The 20,171-nt window shown below is 40.4% G+C and overlaps 1 protein-coding gene across 1 annotated transcript; it reads left to right on the forward strand.

Moving 5' to 3' along the window:
* The first annotated feature begins 5,367 nt into the window (after positions 1-5,367).
* Positions 5,368-15,511, forward strand: THOC3 (THO complex subunit 3). The gene is made up of 6 exons (XM_070933806.1): positions 5,368-5,598; positions 6,307-6,463; positions 7,105-7,309; positions 8,736-8,897; positions 14,179-14,279; positions 14,745-15,511. The coding sequence occupies exons 1-6, from the start codon at positions 5,416-5,418 to the stop codon at positions 14,906-14,908; spliced, it is 972 nt and encodes a 323-aa protein (XP_070789907.1). The 5' UTR covers positions 5,368-5,415; the 3' UTR covers positions 14,909-15,511.
* Positions 15,512-20,171: the final 4,660 nt, after the last annotated feature.

Raw genomic sequence — 20,171 nt, forward strand, 5'->3', positions numbered from 1 at the left:
TCTAAATATATGTTTTCATTTCATTTTACTCAGTCCCATGGAAAACAAGTTATTAAAAAAATAGCCTAAAAATCTGTGCCATTGAAAAATGGTACTCTCAATCTTGCATGCTTTCCACCCTGAACATGTAGAGATATTTAATGAAACCTTGCTGCAAATGCAAAGGATTGAATTTGTTCTGTGTATTAAAAAAAAGCTTGAAAAGGGTTTATGGGTGGGACAGCTCCCAATGGTTTTCTCTGGAATTGTACTGTGTCCCATCTTTTTCCACCTCCTCCTTGTGACCTTCAATTAATATATCACAAGAGACAGACATGATAGTACAAATCTTACAAAATCTGGAGGAAGGAAAGGAGGAAATAGACAGGAGCAAGAAAATACATGCACTTCAAACAATGAAAAATAAATAGTAGACGAGGAATAGAAATCTCTCAACTTCCTTGATTTCTCACAAAATTCATACAAAACTCACAAAGACCAGAGTAAATGGTGAATGCGATGATGGCCAACGCCTGTATCACTAAAAAGTCCAGCTTTTTAAAGAGACAACATATAATTCCCAAACTTTTTCTGTTTATTCAATAGGTTCTCACACTGATTTTGCTTTATCACTTTGCACACACATTTATACAGATAAATACACAAACAAACAGCAAACCAACCAATGCCTTAGCATTGGCAATGTAACAAAAACATTTCAACGCTTGTGTTTGCATGGAATCTATCACAATTACAAAAATTCTTCCTCCCTACTTCGCAACTGGGACAAAAAATTGTTCATGTGGAATCCAATTGACAGGGAGACAAATAAACAAAACATGATGTTTTATTAATTATATATGTAACGTGGCATAGTAGTATTTACTTCATATTAGTTTTGATGGCTTTCAATTGCAGACTTGCAATACTGCAACAAAAAACTGCTATAACTTAAAAAAAACATTTAAGCTGTACACGTTTCAAAGTTCTTTCAATATGTGGTATAAAATGCATCATGAGTTTCGTTAGAGCTCTGAACAAAGGTGCTTCTTTGAAGACTCTTAATAGGATTAATTTTGATCCTTGACCAAATTAGAAGGAAAAGGTCTGGAGACAATGATATAATTGATTGCTGCATTGAAGGAGCATGTTTCATTCAAAAGTTGTGGCCAGAAATTAAAGTAGCCCAATTTTATGTTGTATACTATCTCTCTCTCTCTCTCTCTCCCCCTCCTTGCCCTCCCTCTCCCTCTCTCTCTCCCTCCCCCCTCCTTCAGAAGTTTCAGTTGACAACAATTAAAATTAATTAAACAATTCTCCATTTTGTCCAATTTATTATAATCATTGAAAAGCCTGTGCCAATTTTTCTTTAAGTAAGGTTATCTTTTGATTTTGAAAAAGAACAGTGCAGCTGCTTCTGTGGGAGTGTTGGCTGCTTTCAGTTGTGCTAGCTTTTCATGTTTTTGTGTGTGTGATTTCATTATCTGCAGTCTAGTTGATTTTTTTTTACAAAGTGGAAAACTTCTGAGGCTTTATCCCATGTGCTCATACATTCCTTCTTGACTTGATCTGCTGTCAGTGATGAATATAGCTCCTTCTCCAACTGGCTTTCACCCCTTGTTTTGCAGGTGGAAGCGCCTGCATAATTGCAGGTTCTGCACTCCCACTCTATTCTCCTCTGACATATTCCTGGAGGCCAAAGATTGGAGCCAGGTCACCCTGATCTCTTCACGCAGATGGGGCTAGTAGATCAAGGGAAGGGGTGAAGGGCATAGTTTTTTAAACATCTCAGTTTGCACTCAGGCTGCCCCCAGCAGTCTTGAGTCAAAAGGAGTCCCACTGCCACCACCTCTCCTCCCAGGAAAGACATCCAATGTATTTGTAAATTTCCCTGTGCACAGTATGTCAGCTCAGTTTTACTATTTCCATTGCTCCATGTATTTAACCATTCCCACTGAAAAGCAGTGTTTCATAAACTTTGGAGCCTCCTGCACAATGCCCGAGACTGCAAATTTCTCATTTGCATTCCTCCCAGAGATTCTTACATTTCCCCTTCAGATTATTTATCTGTATAATCTCTATCCACATCGGGATTTGGAGAGTATTCTTGGCTGGCCTTCCCTTTTCCTTTCCTGTGTTGATTATTATGGTCCTTGTATTCATGTCTTAGCTTGTTTCTGACCAGGGAGGAACAAGACTTGGGGAAAGTCTTTGTTCGACACAGAAAGCTCATACTCACCCACCCAAAGCCAAATTCCCCTTTCCTTTCCAATGACCTTCCGTCATTGCTCAGTTGAGCTCATAGCAGAGCAGGGGCAGCTGAGAACTGGAATGGAAGGGGCCATATTCAACAAATCTCTCTAGCTAAAATAGACTTTTAGACCCAGACTGCTGCCTTACACACACACACTTCTAAACAGTGTCCTTATGTGGCAGTGGAAACGGACATGGACTCAATCTCACAAAACTCACCCTATGTGGTGCCGCAGCTGTTACTTCTGGTTGCAGTTCAAAGACTGTGAATCCCATTCTAACACCAGGTTCTGTGGAATCAAACATAGGAAACCCCGCCCCCTGCAAATAATTAAGGCTCACTGCAGTTATTTATTCAGTGCACACTGGAGGAATTTCTCTCCAGAAAATAGTGGGAGGTATTCCTACAGACAAAAGGATGCACTCATAAATACATTTCAGGAAAAGAGGAAAAATTACAGTCATACATATACATAGATAATATAAGCATAAATATTCATAATCAGTAAGCCTAAATTACTTCTCTGTTCATTTTCTGTTATTATCGTCAAGAAAGAGTTACAGGTAATCCTCGATTTACAGCAGTTCATTTAGTGACTATTCAAAATTACGTCACTGAAAAAAGTGACTTATGACTGGCCCCTTTGCGAATCGGTAGTAAAGGTAAGTAGAACCCACCCCTGAATTTACCAGCTGAAGCGGTTCACTTAAAATCTATGGCAAGAAAAGTGATAAAATGAGGCAAAACTCACTAACAAATGTTTCACTTAGCAACAGAAATTTTGGGCTCAATTGTGGTTGTAAGTGGAGGGCTACCTGTATAAAAGAAAAACAGTTAATAAAAAGAAAGTATCAGTTGCATTCCCACAGCAGTTTCCATAACTATACTGAGAAGTGAGAACTTCAAGGCCCGAATTAGCATACATTCCTTCTACCTTTCTGCCTTGCTAACACACTCCTACTCCTCCAGGAATTGTTTTCCTCCCACTCCTTCAGGAATTGTTTTCCTTACAGTAGACAAAGAAAAGCTCATCTTGACGATAGAAAGTTTGTAAGTCAGAAATGGGATGGAATAGCAGTTCATTTGTACAGATTTTTCTCCAAAAATATACTGTACATAATATATCAATCTTTGTGTGTATTCTTGATGAAATAAGATTTTCAAACACTAACATTCTTACAAAAATAAATCATTGCCATAAGCACACAGTGTGGATTATTAATTTATAGCATCTTGTATGACAGGTCCGTCAAACTGGATTTCTTCAAGGGCCGGATCAGCATTGTAGTTCTCCGTGGGCCGGCTGGGGGAGGGGACAAGATGGGACAGATGCCTCCTGCAGCACTTTGCCTGCCAAAATGGGGCACCCTGTTCTGGCTGACAGAGGCACCGTGGGCCGGTCCTTTGCTATTTCCAGGCTGGCCCCGTGGGCCAGATTTAAGCATCCCTTAAAGCAGGCCTTGAGTTTGAAACCCCTGTTTGTATGTTAGCAAGTTATTAGATGTGCTTTTGGTTACCACTAAGATAAATTCAGATTATATGCCAATAAACCCTTGAAATCCCACTTTTGCAAAATTTTGATTGCATTCTATTGTAGTACCATGAAACAGAACAATACTGATGAACCTTAATACAGTATGTTAAGCAGCAGCACACTATTTCACTGAGGTTATAAATATATTACATGTATATCCAATTTAAACAAAATAGCAGCACCAAATATTTATAACTGCTAGTCTTAAAGCAAAATTTGGGAAATTTAGAGTGGCTTTGGGGTCGCTTTGGAGTAGAAAATCAGATATTACTGATTCCACCATACTGTTTTCTTAGCGACCATATATAACAGTAAGTGACAAAGGGGAGAGCTTTTGTCTACATTACAAAAATTGCACAACAAACAGAGTTTGAACAAATATAGCGCTTGCCTCAGAATGTTGGGGAAAACTGCAGTTTGAGAACAAGAAAACCTTTCAAAAGCATGGATTTTCCTAAAAGGATACCCTGGCCACATCCAAGATTGCTATTTCAATAATCTCAAACTTCTGCAACCTAACTTTTTTCGTTTGGCAGGGTGCAGGTATCAGACTTATATATACATCAACACTTGGAAGTTAAGTCCAATGAACTGCTCACTTCCACGTATGCGTAGATGTTTCTTGAAAATATTGCAATATTTTTCATTTATTTCCGTTTTGACTTTCCTGCACAGGCACAGATTTTTGAGGTTTCCATGGCTTTGAAACCAACATTTCAATTTCATTTTGATTGCAGAAAATACGACTTCAGCAATAGAGTAGTAAATGTCTGGAACACTCTAACTGATCCTGTTGTTAAGTTCTCTAACCCCCATACCTTTTACCTTAAACTGTCTACCGTGGACCTTTCACGTTTCTTAAGAGGTCCCTAAGGGGACGTGCATAAGCGCGCTAGGATGCCTATCATCCCTGCCCTAATGTCCTCATTTATATGTCCTCATTTTATGTTTGTGGCTATGTTTTGCTTATTTATATCCATTTATTTGTGCCAATTTTTCATGTGTCAGCGTCTATGTCTATACTGATACTTGTTTCCTTGTACTTGTTGACAAATAAATAAACAATCAAACAAATACAGTTTCAGTTAAAGAGGATTTATTTTTGGTGAATGGACCCGACTTCCCACTTTCTCTTTTTCTCATACTGTGTGATAGGAAAAAGGGCAAATAAACTTTCTCTATAGTGTATGTCATAAGCTGGGCGGCATTAATTAGGTTGAGTAGCAGGTATAAATAAAACGCTTTTTCTTCCACAGAATCTCTCGCTGTGGATTTTAAATTTTATCGTAAAATACGGCATTCTATTTTTTCCCCCCAGTTAAACGAGTTTGACGTTTTTCCTTTTAGAAGCCGCAGCTCGCTTTCCCGAGAATCAACGAAGAGAAAGTTTCACCACTCGGATAAAAGAACGCCTCAAAGAGATGCCAAGCGATACTAATCAAAGCGCGTTTCGATCGTAAAGAACGCCTCTGCACTTTTATATCTCTACGGCGCTCAGAAACCCGATCCTCAAGAGACTCTTTTCCTCCCCCCCACCCCTTGTCCACATGAATAACGTACCGGAAGTAGAACCTTTGCAACTCGGAAGGAAAGTGGTTCGGCGGGGAGGGGTTGGTGGTTCTGCTGGCTCGAGCCAGGCTGGGCTACCATGGCTGTTTCTCCTTACGTGAAGGACATGCAGGAGAAGTTCCGGGCTAACACGCGGAGCCGCGAATTCCCTGCGCACGGGGCCAAGGTCCACTCGGTGGCCTGGAGCTGCTGCGGTCACCGTTTGGCCTCCGGCTCTTTCGACAAGACCGCCAGCGTCTTCGTGCTGGATAAAGACCGGCTGGTGAGTGCAGGGACGGAGGAGGGGAAAGAGGCGCCAGCAGCGGCTGGAGAGCTTTATTGGACTCTCGACGGCCGATGTGGGAATCGGAGCCCCCCCCTTTTTTTTTTTGAAAGGGGGACAATAACGGATTGAAAACCAACCTGCCTTGAATTCGGTGGGACTCGGGCTTTGGGTTCCATTGGTTGGTGGCTTCCGGAGGTTGGTAACGGATGCAGATCATTTTGCCCGGCTTATGAATATCGACCAAGTCTCCTCTTGAGTTCATAAAACTCCTTGCTTGGGTCATCGGTGATGGTTGCTTGACTAGGTGGCGACACTGAGCTTGTCGATCAAAAAGGTCGGCGGTTCGAATCCCTAGTACAGGTCTCCTCCTGAGCAGGGGGTTGGACTAGATGACCTCCAAGGTCCCTTCCAACTCTGTTACTGTTTAATACCAGTAAACTAAATTAACTGTTATCTTTAAACCATAGGAGAAAAGTTGTTTACAGAGGAAGACTGTAGGGCAAAGTAGTGGAGTACCTTCTACTTTCTTATTTAGTCAATGGTTCCTCTATAATTCTGTCAAAGTGCATATAGGGAATTCTTGAATCAAATCCTGCACAGTCGACTATATATAGTGGCATTTAGATTATGATGAAGTGTATGTGATAAAATGATTGTGAAGGGCAGAAGGATTTGTTGAAGATTTTTGTACTTTTTGCCCTTCAGGTCAAGGAAAACAATTACCGTGGTCATGGAGATAGTGTGGATCAGTTGTGTTGGCATCCTAGTAACCCAGATCTATTTGTTACAGCATCTGGTGATAAAACCATTCGTATATGGGATGTTCGAACCACTAAGTGCATTGACACAGTGAATACAAAAGGTATTTTTCTTCTTAATTAAATAAGAGCTCTTGGGGGCAAAATTACTCCATATTTAATTCTAACTGTTTTTTTTTTTAATTTGATTTATATGCTGCCCTTCTCCGGAGACTCAGGGCGGCTTACAATGCGTTAAGCAATAGCCTTCATACTTTTGTATATTTATACAAAGTCAGCTTATTGCCCCCACAAACTGGGTCCTCATTTAACCTACCTTAGAAAGGATGGAAGGCTGAGTCAACCTTGAGCCTGGTGAGATTTGAACTTGCAGTAATTGCAGACAGCTGGTGTTAATCACAATGCTATCAGTCTGCTGAGCCACCAGGCTCGCTATGTTGCTTCCTGATCATCATATAAAGTGACCAATATATCAAGGAGCACATGATTTTAATATACGTTGCTTTTATTGGAGAAACAATTTGTTTTTCGTGATATTTGACCAAATCGTTCTCTTTCATTTCTCTTCAGATAAATAGGCATGGCCAAATCTGAAATGCACTCTTACAATAGTTAGTTAATAATTGTTGTATTATAAAGTTATATTTTCTATCATCTTTGCTTTACAAATACAAAAGCCTGTGTAAATTGTTCTTGCTGCAATTAGTAAATCAGAAGGTTTGTTTTTCCCTTTTCTCCTTTACAGGAGAAAACATTAACATCTGCTGGAGTCCTGATGGCCAGACTATTGCAGTAGGGAATAAAGATGATGTTGTCACATTCATTGATGCTAAGACACATCGGTCCAAAGCTGAAGAGCAATTCAAGTTTGAGGTGAATGAGATATCTTGGAACAATGACAACAACATGTTTTTCCTCACCAATGGCAACGGATGCATCAACATCCTCAGGTACCTTCTCCGTGGCCTTTACTAGGAAGGACAGCCAGTGAGTTGGCTGTCCTGTCTTTTGATCTAAGTGATGGTGGAAAAGTGTATTTGCCTTTTACATAGATGCAGCCTTGTTTATAGATATTTTTTCTTTGTTCTGCCTTCCATTTTTGCTTCTAATTGGAACTTATATCAGGATTTCAGTGATATTATTAGCATCTGTAAAGATTTTTGCAGTATCTTCTTATTTCAGGATCGTAAAATGTAAAGCAAATAGAAGAGAACATATATAGCATAGGTTCAACTGTTGAGTTGTTGGTGCTCTCTGAGTTTGGCTGTTTCCTTGCACGCTGGCTTGGTAGAAAACAATCAAGCTGAGAGAGTACCAAGAACCCAACAGTAATATTAATACTATTCTATTTTCATGGGTATCTCTGAATAGTGTTTCCTCATAAGAGTTCTTTCTGTCCCATTTATTGTTCCTGATGTACTAATATTAAGATCCAATGTATCATGAATTTAATTCTTCACTTCTTAATGGTGGCCACTGCCACAGTTTTCTTTCTTCAGCTTAGATCATTTATTTTTAATTGCTCTTCAAGGAATGTGAAATGGCACACATGGAGATATCTCCTTGTTTTCTCAAAAATATTCTGAGAGGCTCTGGAGTTAAAGTCACCTTGTGAGCTGTGTAGTCAAATAGGGATTTTTATTTCAATTCTGTGCTCCATTTTGACACTAATGAAAGGTATTCCAATGAAGGACTACTAGGCAAGTATTTTAAAAATTAAATAAAAAGTGTCATATCCTATTTTCTTCTTTTTAATCAGTTTATCACTTAACCAGGTGAGGAATATTAGCATATGATCTCAGATCCAGATTCAGGCACCAGATTTGCTAGCAGAAGAGGAATTTCACTATTAGGATCTGCTTAGATCTTTATTATGCTAAAACAAATTTCCTTCTTGTATTTGAACTGACTTAAATAAGGGTGATTATTGTCCTGTGTGTTCTCATTTCCTTATGTGTGCAAACCATAAAGCAACCTCCCTTCTTTTCAACATATCTCAATTTTCTTTGCCTTTTAGCAGTCTTTCCAGATTAGGATAGACATACTTTTTGCAGCAAAAGGAACAGACTCTTGTGGTATCTTAAAGATCCTTATATTGATGTAGCATAAACCTTTATGAACTACAAACTTTTCTGCTTTTGTTTAATTTTTAAAAAATGTATTAAAAGGGACCACACTCTCTCTCTTATATTTGCTTATAGCTCTTCGGTGCTAAAATAAAGTAAGATGTGCTATTCAACTATTCAGCTTGTGGCTCCTGGTATATAATAAGGAGCCTGCCTTACATTTAGAGATTGCTAAAGAAGATTTCAGGGTATATCCTAGTTAGTGAATTGTATGTGCATTTAATAAACTGTTTTTATTTCTTTTCTACAGTTACCCAGAGCTGAAACCCATTCAGTCAATTAATGCCCACCCCTCAAATTGCATTTGTATCAAGTTTGATCCAACAGGCAAGTATTTTGCTACTGGAAGTGCTGATGCATTGGTTAGCCTCTGGGATGTGGATGAGCTGGTATGTGTACGATGCTTTTCGAGGTGAGTTGTATTAAAAGCATTAAAAAGTACTTTCCCAGATGTCAGGCTGGTAGATAAATAAATGGTACTTTTCTGAGATTAATGCAATGAAACATATTTATAATTAAAAAACTGCTAAGTGCAAAGTAATTGGAAGGATGTACTATAGAAATGCAATAGTGCAATGTGTGAGCTATGCCATATAGCCTAATGATATATAACGGAAGCATATCCTAGGGCTGGGATGGCACGCATGCCAGAGGTGGCACACAAAGCCCTCCCTGCTGGCACATGCGCCATCGCCTCACATCAGATCTCCGTGGTGTTTCTTTCGTGAGCTTCTGTTTCCCTGCAAACTAGGAAACAAGCTCACAAAAGAAAAAGATCTTACCTCTTGCTGCGCTGCCGGTATTGGGATGCCTCGCCTCCCCCCAGCCAGCTGGTTTTCGGGTCTCTGCTGCACATGTGCGCATGTCCGTGTGCATACATATGTGTGCATTCCATGCATGCGCACATGCATGTCGGCTCATGTGCGCATTCATGTATGGATGCACATCTTTCAGTTTGGGCATGCGCACGTGCAATTTGGGCACTTGGTGTCTAAAAGGTTCACCATCATTGTCCTAGGGTCTGTGATGATATACTTATCCTGAAAAACTGGAAAACAAGAGATTCAATGTAAAATTTATCACAGTTTTTAAATTCCATTCTTGTTCTTTCACTGCTGCTGTGATATATTGTATGGCTCATATCTGTAGTAAGTTGATTAAAAAGTAAATCCTGCTTTGTCTTTAAGAAAGACAGTCTGTTGGATATTTCAAACAATTTAAAATCTAAATTGAGAATCTATTTAAAACAATTTGAAAACAAATTCTGAAAGAATTATTAAAAATAAATAGGAATGTCCCATCTTAGTGCTCAAGTAGTCCTCAACTTACGATCAAAATTGAGCCCAAAATTTCTGTTGTTAAGTGAGACATTTGTGAAATGAGTTTTGCCCCATTTTATGACTTTTCTTGCCACAATTATTAAGTGAATCATTGCAGTTCTTAAGTTAGTAACATGGTTGTTACGTGAATCTGCCTTCCCCATTGATTTTGCTTCTCAAAAGTCACAAATGGTGATCACATGTTCCCAGGACACTGCCACCGTCATAAATATGAGTCAGCTGCCAAGCATCTGAATTTCAATCACATGACCATGGGGATGTTGCCATGGTTCTAAGCGTGAAAATTAGTCATAAGTTACTTTTTTCAGTGCTGTTGTAACTTGAATGGTCACTAAATGAATTGTAAATTGAGCACCACCTGTATTGAGGTGTAATTACATTTGCAGTATGCAGTCAAGTAACAGATTTTCTCTTAGGAAAAAAATAGAATCTAAGATGCAAACTATTATTTTATACCTAATATAAATTAGGTAGTATAGTTACTAACTAGCAGGAGTTACCTAGAAGCAAACAAAGTAATAACCAAAAGCCAACATAGGTTTGTCAAAAACAGATAATGTCAGACAAATCTTATTGCATTCTTTGACAAAGTGACAAAATTAGTGCACTAGAGGAATGCCGTCAATATAATTTACTTGGACTTCAGTAAGGCATTTGACAAAGTAGACCATAAATGTGGGTTAGACAGCATCACCACCAGATGGAGTCTCTAACTGGCTGACCAACTGCACTCAACGTGTAGTCCTCCATGGATTTGCATCTACATGGAGGGAAATATGCAGTGGGGTACCCCAAGACTCTGTTTTAGCCTCAGTACTCTTCAATATTTTCATCAATGATTTGGACGAGGGGATAGATTTATTTTTTATTTTTTATTTTACTTCAAATTTATATACCGCCATTCTCCCTAGGGATTCAGGGCGGTGTACAGCCAAGTAAAAACACATAAATACATAATACATAGATTAAGAACAGATTAAAAGGAAATATCTCAATTTGGCCCAAAATTTAAAAAAGACAAACGAATTTAAAATCATTTAAAATCATTTAAAAGGATTTGTTAGGCCAGCCCGGCTTGTTGAAAAAGGAAAGTTTTAAGGGAACGGCGGAAGGCACGAAGGTTTTGGATTCTCCTTATCTCTGGGGGCAGTTGATTCCAGAGGGTGGGAGCCCCCACAGAGAAGGCCCTCCCCCTGGGGGTCACCAGCCTGCATTGCTTGGCTGATGGCACCCCGAGGCGGCCCTCTCTGTGGGAGCACACGGGTCGATGGGAAGTCGTCGGTGGCAGAAGGCGGTCTTGAAGATAACTAGGTCCTATGCCATGGAGCGCTTTAAAGGTGGTAACCAACACCTTGAAGTGCACCCGGAAGACCACTGGGAGCCAGTGCAGTTCGCGCAGGAGCGGTGTTATGCGGGAGCGCCATGCAGCTCCTGTAATTACCCGTGCAGCCGCATTCTGGACCAGTTGGAGCCTCCGGGTGCTCCTCAAGGGGAGCCCCATGTAGAGAGCGTTGCAGTAGTCCAGGCGAGAGGTGACGAGGGCATGAGTGACTGTGCACACAGAATCCCGATCAAGAAAGGGGTGCAACTGGCGAATCAGGCGAACCTGACAAAAGGTCCCCCTGGCAACAGCGTCAGATGTTCCTCCAAGGACAGCTGTATATCCAGGAGGACACCCAGATTGTGCGCCCTCTCCACGGGGGCCAAGGACTTGCCCCCGATAGTCAGCGATGGAGTCAGCTGACTATATCGGGATGCCGGGAACCACAGCCACTCGGTCTTGGAAGGGTTAAGCTTGAGCCTGTTCCTCCCCATCCAGATCCGTACAGCCTCCAGGCACTGGGCCATCACTTCAAGGGCATCGCTGGGGTGGCCTGGGGTGGAGATGTACAGCTGGGTGTCATCAGCGTACTGGTGGTATCTCACCCCAAAGCCACGGATGATCTCGCCCAGCTGCTTCACATAAATGTTGAACAGAAGGGGCGAGAGGACCGACCCTTGCGGCACTCCACAGATGAGAGGCCTCAAGGTCGACCTCTGCCCCCCTGTCAACACAAACTGCGACCGGTCGGAGAGAAAGGAGGAGAACCACCATAACACGGTGCCCTCCATCCCCAACTCTTCCAGCCGGTGGAGCATGATACCATGGTCGATGGTATCAAAAGCCGCTGAGAGATCTAATAGGACCAGAACAGAGGAGCAACCCCTGTCCCGAGCCCTCCAGAGATCATCAACCAACGCAACCAATGCCGTTTCCGTGCTGTGCCCAGGCCTGAAACCCGACTGGAACGGATCTAGATAGGATGTTTCCTCCAGGAATTGTGGAAACTGTCGTGCGACCACACACTCAACAACCTTCGCCATGAAGCGAAGGTTGGAGACAGGACGGTAGTTAGCCAATACTGTCGGGTCCAGGGAGGGCTTCTTGAGGAGAGGCCTCACCACCGCCTCTTTCAAGGCAGCGGGGAAGTGACCCTCACTCAACGAAGCGTTGATAATTCCCTGGAGCCAGCCTCGTGTGACCTCCCGGGAAGCCAGTACTAACCAGGAGGGACACGGGTCCAGTAAACATGTGGTCGCATTAAGTCTCCCCAAAATCCTGTCCATGTCATCCGGAGTCACAGAGTCAAACTCTTCCCAGATAACATTCTCAAGACTATTCCTCGCCATCCTGCCCGGATCTACCCAGTCAGAGTCCAAATCCCGCCGGATCTGAGTGATTTTGTCATACAGATATCGTCCGAAATCCTCAGCCCTGCCCTCCAAGGGGTCCTCCCGCATTCCCGGTTGAAGCAGGGAGCGGGTCACTCTGAACAGGGCCACCGGACGATTCTCTGATGACGCAATAAGAGCGGAAAAATAATTAGACTTCGCCGCTTTTATCGCCACTAGGTAGATCTTAATATGCGACCTTACCAGTGTTCGATCAAATTCGGTGAGATTGGCCCTCCAACCGCTCTCCAGGCGTCTTTTCCGGTGCTTCATCTCCCTCAGCTCCTCAGTGAACCAAGGAGCCGCGAGGGATCGACACCGGGTCAGAGGCCGCAAAGGCACGACTCGATCTAAGGCTCCGCTAGTGGCCTTAGATCGAGTTGTGCCTTTGCGGCCTCTGACCTGGTGTCGAAATTTGATGGGGAACTCATCAAATTTGCAGACGACACCAAGCTAGCAGGAATAGCCAACACTCTAGAAGATAGGCTTAAGATACAAAAGGATCTTTACAGACTTGAACATTGGGCGCTATCTAACAAAATGAAATTCAATGGTGAAAAAAGTAAGGTTCTACATTTAGGCAAGAAAAACAAAATGCACAGGTACAGGTGGTACCTTGCCCAATAGTAGTAACTGTGAGAGGGATATTGGAGTCCTAGTGGACAATCATTTAAATATGAGCCAGAAGTGTGCTGCAACTGCCAAAAAAGCCAACACTGTTTCTGCATAAACAGAGGGATAGAATCAAGATCACATGAAGTGTTAATACCACTTTATAATGCCTTGGTAAGGCCACATTTGGAATACTGCATCCAGTTTTGGTTGCCACAATGTAAAAAAGATGTTGAGACTCTAGAAAGAGTGCAGAGAAGAGCAACAAAGATGATTAGGGGACTAGAGGCTAAAACATATAAAGAACGGTTGCAGGAATTGGGTATATCTAGTTTGATGAAAAGAAGGACTAGGGGTGACATGATAGCAGTGTTCCAATATCTCAGGGGCTGCCACAAAGAAGAGTGAGTCAAGCTATTCTTCAAAGCACCTGAGGGCAGGACAAGAAGCAATGAGTGGAAACTAATCAAGGAGAGAAGCAACATAGAACTAAGGAGAAATTTCCTGACAGAACAATTAATCAGTGGAACAAGTTGCCTCCAGAAGTTGTAAATTTTCCAACACTGGAAGTTTTTAAGAAGATACAGTACTGGATAACCATTTGTCTGAAATGGTATAGGGTTTTCTGCCTAAGCAGGGAGTTGGGCTAGAAGACTTCCAAGGTCCCTTCCAACTCTGTTAATCTATATTTTTAAGACTTGTCCTTTCCTGTCTAATAATATGAGAAATAAGAGTAATCCGACAAAACCAGTTGGCAGTAGATTAAGAACAAAAAACATACAGCACAAAATGTGTTACTACAAGATATTGTGGTCTCTGTCTTAGAGAACTTTAAAAGAATATTAATAACCGAGATACAAATTAGTTATTGTGTTTAAATGACATCTCCATGCTCAAATGCAATATTTCTATTTTTGAAAGATTCTACGAATGACAAAGTAGACTGTTTAGTGATGCCCAAAGGCACTTATCTCCCCTCTTGTAATCAGTCTATTTCTGTTATTTCCTTCTCTGCTTCCTGATCTTAAGACTTGATTGGCCTGTGAGGACTTTGAGCTTTAGCTGTGATGGCAAGATGCTGGCTTCAGCCTCTGAAGATCACTTCATTGATATTGCTGAAGTAGAAACTGGTGAGTATTTCTTGCTGCCTAGCTGGAAGGTAATTGAACCTTTATTAGGAGAAGAGATCAACTGAATGAAGACATCTTTTAAAGAACGGCTAGTAAAATATATGCACACATTGATGTATCTTAATTTTTTTCCTATCTTCTGCTTTCTATGATTTTTGGTCTCAGTTTAAATACTGTAAATCTGCAGAGTTTTATGCTTAAGCGAGCATAATATCTAGGCATAATATCTATGAATGAAATATATGAAAATTCCTGTATGCCTTAAGCTGTTTTGAAAATCTTGCTGCTTTCTTGTTGAGAGAGGCTTTTTTTTTTGAACTGCACTTATAATTCTGAATAAAAGAAACACTTATTCAATAGTACTTCCTAGCTTGCATTCTTGTCTATAATGAGCTAAGGATAACAGGGTCTGAACTATGTTAGTTTGTCCCAAAGGCAGTATCTAATTGTGTCTTTGTTTTTTAGGGGAGAAGCTCTGGGAAGTACAGTGCGAGTCCCCAACCTTCACAGTTGCTTGGCATCCAAAACACCCACTATTAGCCTATGCTTGTGATGATAAAGACGGCAAATATGATAGCAGTAGAGAAGCGGGCACTGTGAAGCTCTTTGGTCACGCCAATGACTCTTGAAAGAAATCTGCTAGAGACTTTATTTATGATTTAGGATTCTAAGCCAGTGTAGAACATTCAGAAGACACACAACTCCTCTGGGTTTGTTTTTCTTTGTGGCAGAGAATAGTGCCATGAATTTTAATTCCCTTGTCTGGGAATTTGGTTTTAAAAAAGTTTTTGTGCATTGTTAACTGTCCTAGAAGGCAGAGAAGTTGAAATGACGTGGACTTCTTTGGAGTGCATAGATTAATTCAGTATTTTGATTGCAGAATTACAGGGGAGCTATCAGTATTCTGGCTGCCAATGCATTTGTGTCCTCCATCATAACAGTCTCTGTCTTCTGTTTAATTGAGATATCAGAGAAAAAAACTTCAAACATGGATTATACATCACTGTCATTTTCCTATGTCTTGAGAATGGAAATTCTGGTTGAGAATTATGCTGATTCCTTCTAGCCATCTTTGAAACTCTCCTTTTCATAGTTAACTTTTGAGAAAATGTATATATGTATGTGTCTAATTCTTTTTGTACTGTATGATAATGAAAGGAGCAAGGCTGGAAAATGATATTAATTTTTGTATGATCCCATTTTTGTATCTTGGATAAAGATATTTGCTAAAACGTTGTGTATTGTGGTTTAAAGGGCAATTTACTGAACTTCTAGGGGGAAAAATCATACAGTCTTGGAATATTGATCCTCCCATTTCTATCTTCTGGGGAATGATAACAGCAGCACTCGAAGGCAAAGAAAGCTAGATTAAGGGATGTTGTTGCCTTGATTGAAAGCTTTCTGGAAGCAACTTGTTGAGTGAGAATCAGGACATTGACTGGATCAAGCTTTTGTTTGACATAGCTGGCTGTTGTTATGGATGAGTAAATATGGCTCATCTAGGTGTTCTGCAATTTTTTATTTTCAATCAAAAGAGTTATGCTGTTGGAAAACTGTTTTCAGAAAAGGAAATGTAGCAGTATTAATATTTTCAGTCTTGCCATTATTGCTCCAATTCTGGTGTCTCAGCTCCATTTTCCTAATGTGGAAAGCCTTTTCCTTCATTATTCATAGAAAATCCAGACAGTGAGTGGTTATGGAAGAACTTGATGTCATGATATGATTTATCCAATTTGGTTTTATGAAGTGCTAATGTTAGTGAAGATGACTGAAATCAATTCAGAATGTTTCCTGCATAAGAGAAAATAGTGGAGGCAATTACTGAGGAAAAAGTTAAAAATAAGTTAGGGTAGTACTTTTTAACTACAGTAGGTGTACTTTTATTCAGGTTTAATAATTTATTCTGTGAGTAAAAATACTAGACCATACGGGAAGAGACATCAGCCTTGCAATAGCTACTTTGTTTTTCAGTAGCTACAACCAAATCCTCAAAAAGAATGCCTCTGAACAGATATTCAACTCAGAATTTGCATTTACTTAATTCAGAACTTCCTTTTTTAAGAGGAAGCGATTTGTGACTGGTGCCAGATACTAAATTCATTTACACAAAAATACACACTTAACTCTCCCAGTATTCTTTTTCATCTAAAATTAAAAACAAAAAGTTGTTACTGTTATTAGACACCTTGAGCTAGAAACAATTGGCTCCTGAGGCCCTTGCATGCAGTCATTTATGCCCTACGTACCTCTCAATTGGATTACTGCAACGTACTCTACATGGGGCTATCTTTGAAAAGTATTTGGAAGCTACAGCTGGTGCAGAATGCAGCAGCGTGCACAATTCTGGGGGCCCCTCAGGTGGCACATACAACCACTGTTGCGTGAACTGCATTGTTTACCAGTCTGCTTCCGGGTCCAATTCAAGGTGGTTGGCGGAGTCATTTTGCAAACATCTTTGTGCATGGCTGCGTTTGTAGATGTGCTTTAAATATCACGAGTTGGATTTAGGTTTAGATTGATTTATTATGACAAAGTGGAAATATTGTTCAATTTATAATTAGCATGAGCATCAATTTGATGGGGGTTTTGGGGGGATTTTGTATAAAGAACATGCAAATACACAAGGGACCATTTTTAACTTACAGTTACAATACACAAGGGACTATTTTTAATTTACAGAGGCAGGCTTTTGTGCTGTTCCCTTTTTTATGTTGCAAGTTTTCCTGAGCTATTAAGATTACCTTTCTAATTAGGCCCTTGAGCCTCACTCAAAATCCAACATACTGCTCCATACATACAGAAATTACAGAATGAATACAATGTAAACATCTTAGGGTAATAAACTTTCTTCTGTAGCATTAAATTAACCTGGATTTTTTTTTTTAATTGAGCAATACAGTAGATGCAGTACCTATTCCTACCTAGGATAGGTAGGCAAGCATGTGTTGACCTGAATACTGAAAAGGAAACCTACCAGTGGTGTGATTCAAATTTTTTTACTACCGGTTCTGTGATCTCGGCTTGATGGGTGTGGCTTGATGGGCGTGGCAGGGGAAGGCTACTGTAAAATCTTCATTCCCTCCCCACTCCAGGGGAAGGTTACTGCAAAATCCCCATTTCCTCCCAATCAGCTGGGACTCGGGAGGCAGAGAATAGATGGGGGCGGGGCCAGTCAGAGGTGGTATTTATCGGTTGTCTGAACTACTCAAAATTTCCACTACCAGTTCTCCAGAACTGGTCAGAACCTACTGAATACCACCTCCGAAACCCACCAGTTTAAATTGGGCTGTTTCCATTCCATACTTTCCTTCACAGATGGATTTCTAACAGGGGTGAAATGCTACCGGTTCAGGCCGATTTGCCTGAACCGGTAATAAAAAATGCTACTGTTTTGCTGAACTGGTAGTAAAAAATGTAAAAAAAAAGTTCAGACGATCAGCTGAGCGACACGTGATCTTCGGAACTTTTTTTTTTGCTTTTTAAGCATTTTTTTTACTGCCGATTCTCCGGAACTGGTAGTTAAAAATGCTTTATAAAAAGTAAAAAAAAAAAGTTCCGACGATTGTTCACCGCTCAGTTGATCATCGGAACTTTTTTAAAAAACTTTTTAAGCATTCTTTTTTACTACCGCTTCGGGCGAATAGGTAGTAAAAAAATGCTTTAAAAAAGTAAAAAAAAAGCTTGGATGATCGCGCAGCACAGCTGTGATCGTTGGAACCTTTTTTTAAAAAACTTTTTTAAAAACATTTTTTACTACCTATTTGCCTGAACCGGTAGTAAAAAATGCTTTAAAAAAGTTTTTAAAAAGATTCCCAAGATTGTGCGCCACAGCTTATTCCCTCCCCACCCCCGGCTGTTCTACTTACCTTCCGAAGCCTTCTTTTAGTGTGTAGTATGCATGCGCGTGCAGTGCACATTTGGTGCAAACCATTTCAGATTTCACCACTGATTTCTAAGCAGATTTCTTCTATTGGCCTTTTGTCTTCCTGATGGGAATTAGTTATTAATGCCATTGGGGGGCAGTGTAACACTTAAGTTGGAGTCTAGAATAACAATTTGGCTGTTATTCTTCTAATAGGTTCAGCTTGAAACCTCTGTGTTTGTGGTGGCTTTTTGTATTTTTCTTCCTATCAAATCACATAGTAATTTTCTAAAAAGTGTCAGTTTATTGGAAATAAGCCTAGGACTGCAGCCTGTGACAATTACAAGCTCCAATTATTGGCCTTTGTGTTGTGCATGCACAAGGAGCTGTTAGGTTTTTAAACTGGAAGGCATTAATGCACTGTTCAGTGTTATTAATGTCCAAGTGCCTTCAGCCATACAAAGTGAATGGCATTTATCACTTTGTGTTCCCTTGACCTCTCTGCAAGTTCTTTTTGAAAAACCTTGAAAACAATGAGCTTAACTTCATTCACTATAAGAAATAAATGTATCTTCCATGATTCCTGCACGAAGCGGTCCAGCTCTTACTCTCCATTTTGAAACTTGAATTGGATCTTTGTCTTAGTTTGCCACCCCATTATTCCTCTTTCTGTCTAAAGTTCCTTTGGACCAGCTGGCGTGGCTAAAAGCAAGGGATTGTGAATTTAATCCAACCTGCCTGAAGTTGTCTTTCCCTTAGCATAGCAAGTGGCATATGGAGTAAACGAGACAAGTACTGCTGTCCTCACACTTGCGGTGGGATATATTTTCTTACTTGAGCTCATCTCTGCCGTACCAGAGTGCCCTTGTATGACATCGAAAGCACACAAAGACATTTAACTGTGAGATTGCCATAATTGCAATTATAAATGTTCCATACAGTTGCCTTTGCAGAGTTTTGCAAGTGTTGTATCAATTTTAGTTCACTTTCCATTTCTGCAATGTTTATTCTCTGCCAGGAAATATTAGTGACATTTTTTGACGAATTCCCCAAAGTGATTAGTTCAAATGCAGTCCAGGATTTATGGGAATGCTGACCTTGTAGCCTCTCCAGAAATGCGGGAATCTGCTAGACACTTTCGGCTTTTTCCCTATTCATCATGAAGACTCTTACTCTAAATTATCCAAGGGGATCATGGATTATAACTATCCGTGACAAATCAGTTAATAGTTAGCCTTAATAGTTCAGGCTTTCAGGTAGGATCAAAGAGAGATAAACTGATATTGGTGTTCCTTCTGCTCATTATTCCATATGTTAAAGACACAATGCTGGTCAGGTGATCTGTAAGCGGCTCTTGACCAAGCTGAAGACAATATTTTAGGCATCTTTGAATTAATCTTTATTATCATTTTTACAACTTGTGATGCAGAAATATGAAAGCTAAAAATAAAATAAATGACACTGTGAATCATGGGTCGCTAGTATAAATTAAATATCTTTGGGAAAGTATAAAAATGATTGACAGTATTAACTTTTGGGACCTTTCATATACAATGTGGCTATATGAAATTGTAGAAAGTTAGCACCCACCCCTCTCCTAGAAGAATGAAATATTTTGAGAAATATTAAAAAAGCCAGAATATTATAATTCCCTGGATGATAAAAGAAGAAACATGTTTTAAAGACAGAAAGTAGCTTCCTGCCCCCAGCAGATATTTGGTGCCCATTAAATAAGATTGGGCCAGCCTATCTACAAGACAAAAGACCTCCAACTCCGGGGTGATGGGATTAAGACACAACCCTCCAGGACATAATAGGATTACCTCATCTAGCAGCAGAGCTCACCACATGGCACAATCTAAAGACATAGCATCACCGAGCAAACTTCAACCAAGCCTGGCAGCTCAGACAAACATGACCCCATAGGAATCTGACAGTAGCCAATAGAATTATATTATTTACAGGAGGACTTCCAGTTTACGTCGTGGTGGTACAGACACAGAGGAACGGGTCTCCGTGTTCCCTGTGCT

This window comes from Pituophis catenifer, unplaced genomic scaffold, assembly GCF_029215685.1.
Source record: "Pituophis catenifer annectens isolate HBS135680 unplaced genomic scaffold, rPitCat1.0.hap2 SCAF_2, whole genome shotgun sequence".
NCBI classification, from domain to species: Eukaryota; Metazoa; Chordata; class Lepidosauria; order Squamata; family Colubridae; genus Pituophis; species Pituophis catenifer.

Bases quoted from the DNA above. Each gene is read 5' to 3' on its own strand.
- THOC3 (XM_070933806.1), top strand. From the start codon at position 5,416: ATGGCTGTTTCTCCTTACGTGAAGGACATGCAGGAGAAGTTCCGGGCT. The intron at 5,599-6,306 runs GTGAGTGCAGGG...TTTGCCCTTCAG, and splicing joins TGCTGGATAAAGACCGGCTG to GTCAAGGAAAACAATTACCG. The intron at 14,280-14,744 runs GTGAGTATTTCT...TTTGTTTTTTAG, and splicing joins TATTGCTGAAGTAGAAACTG to GGGAGAAGCTCTGGGAAGTA.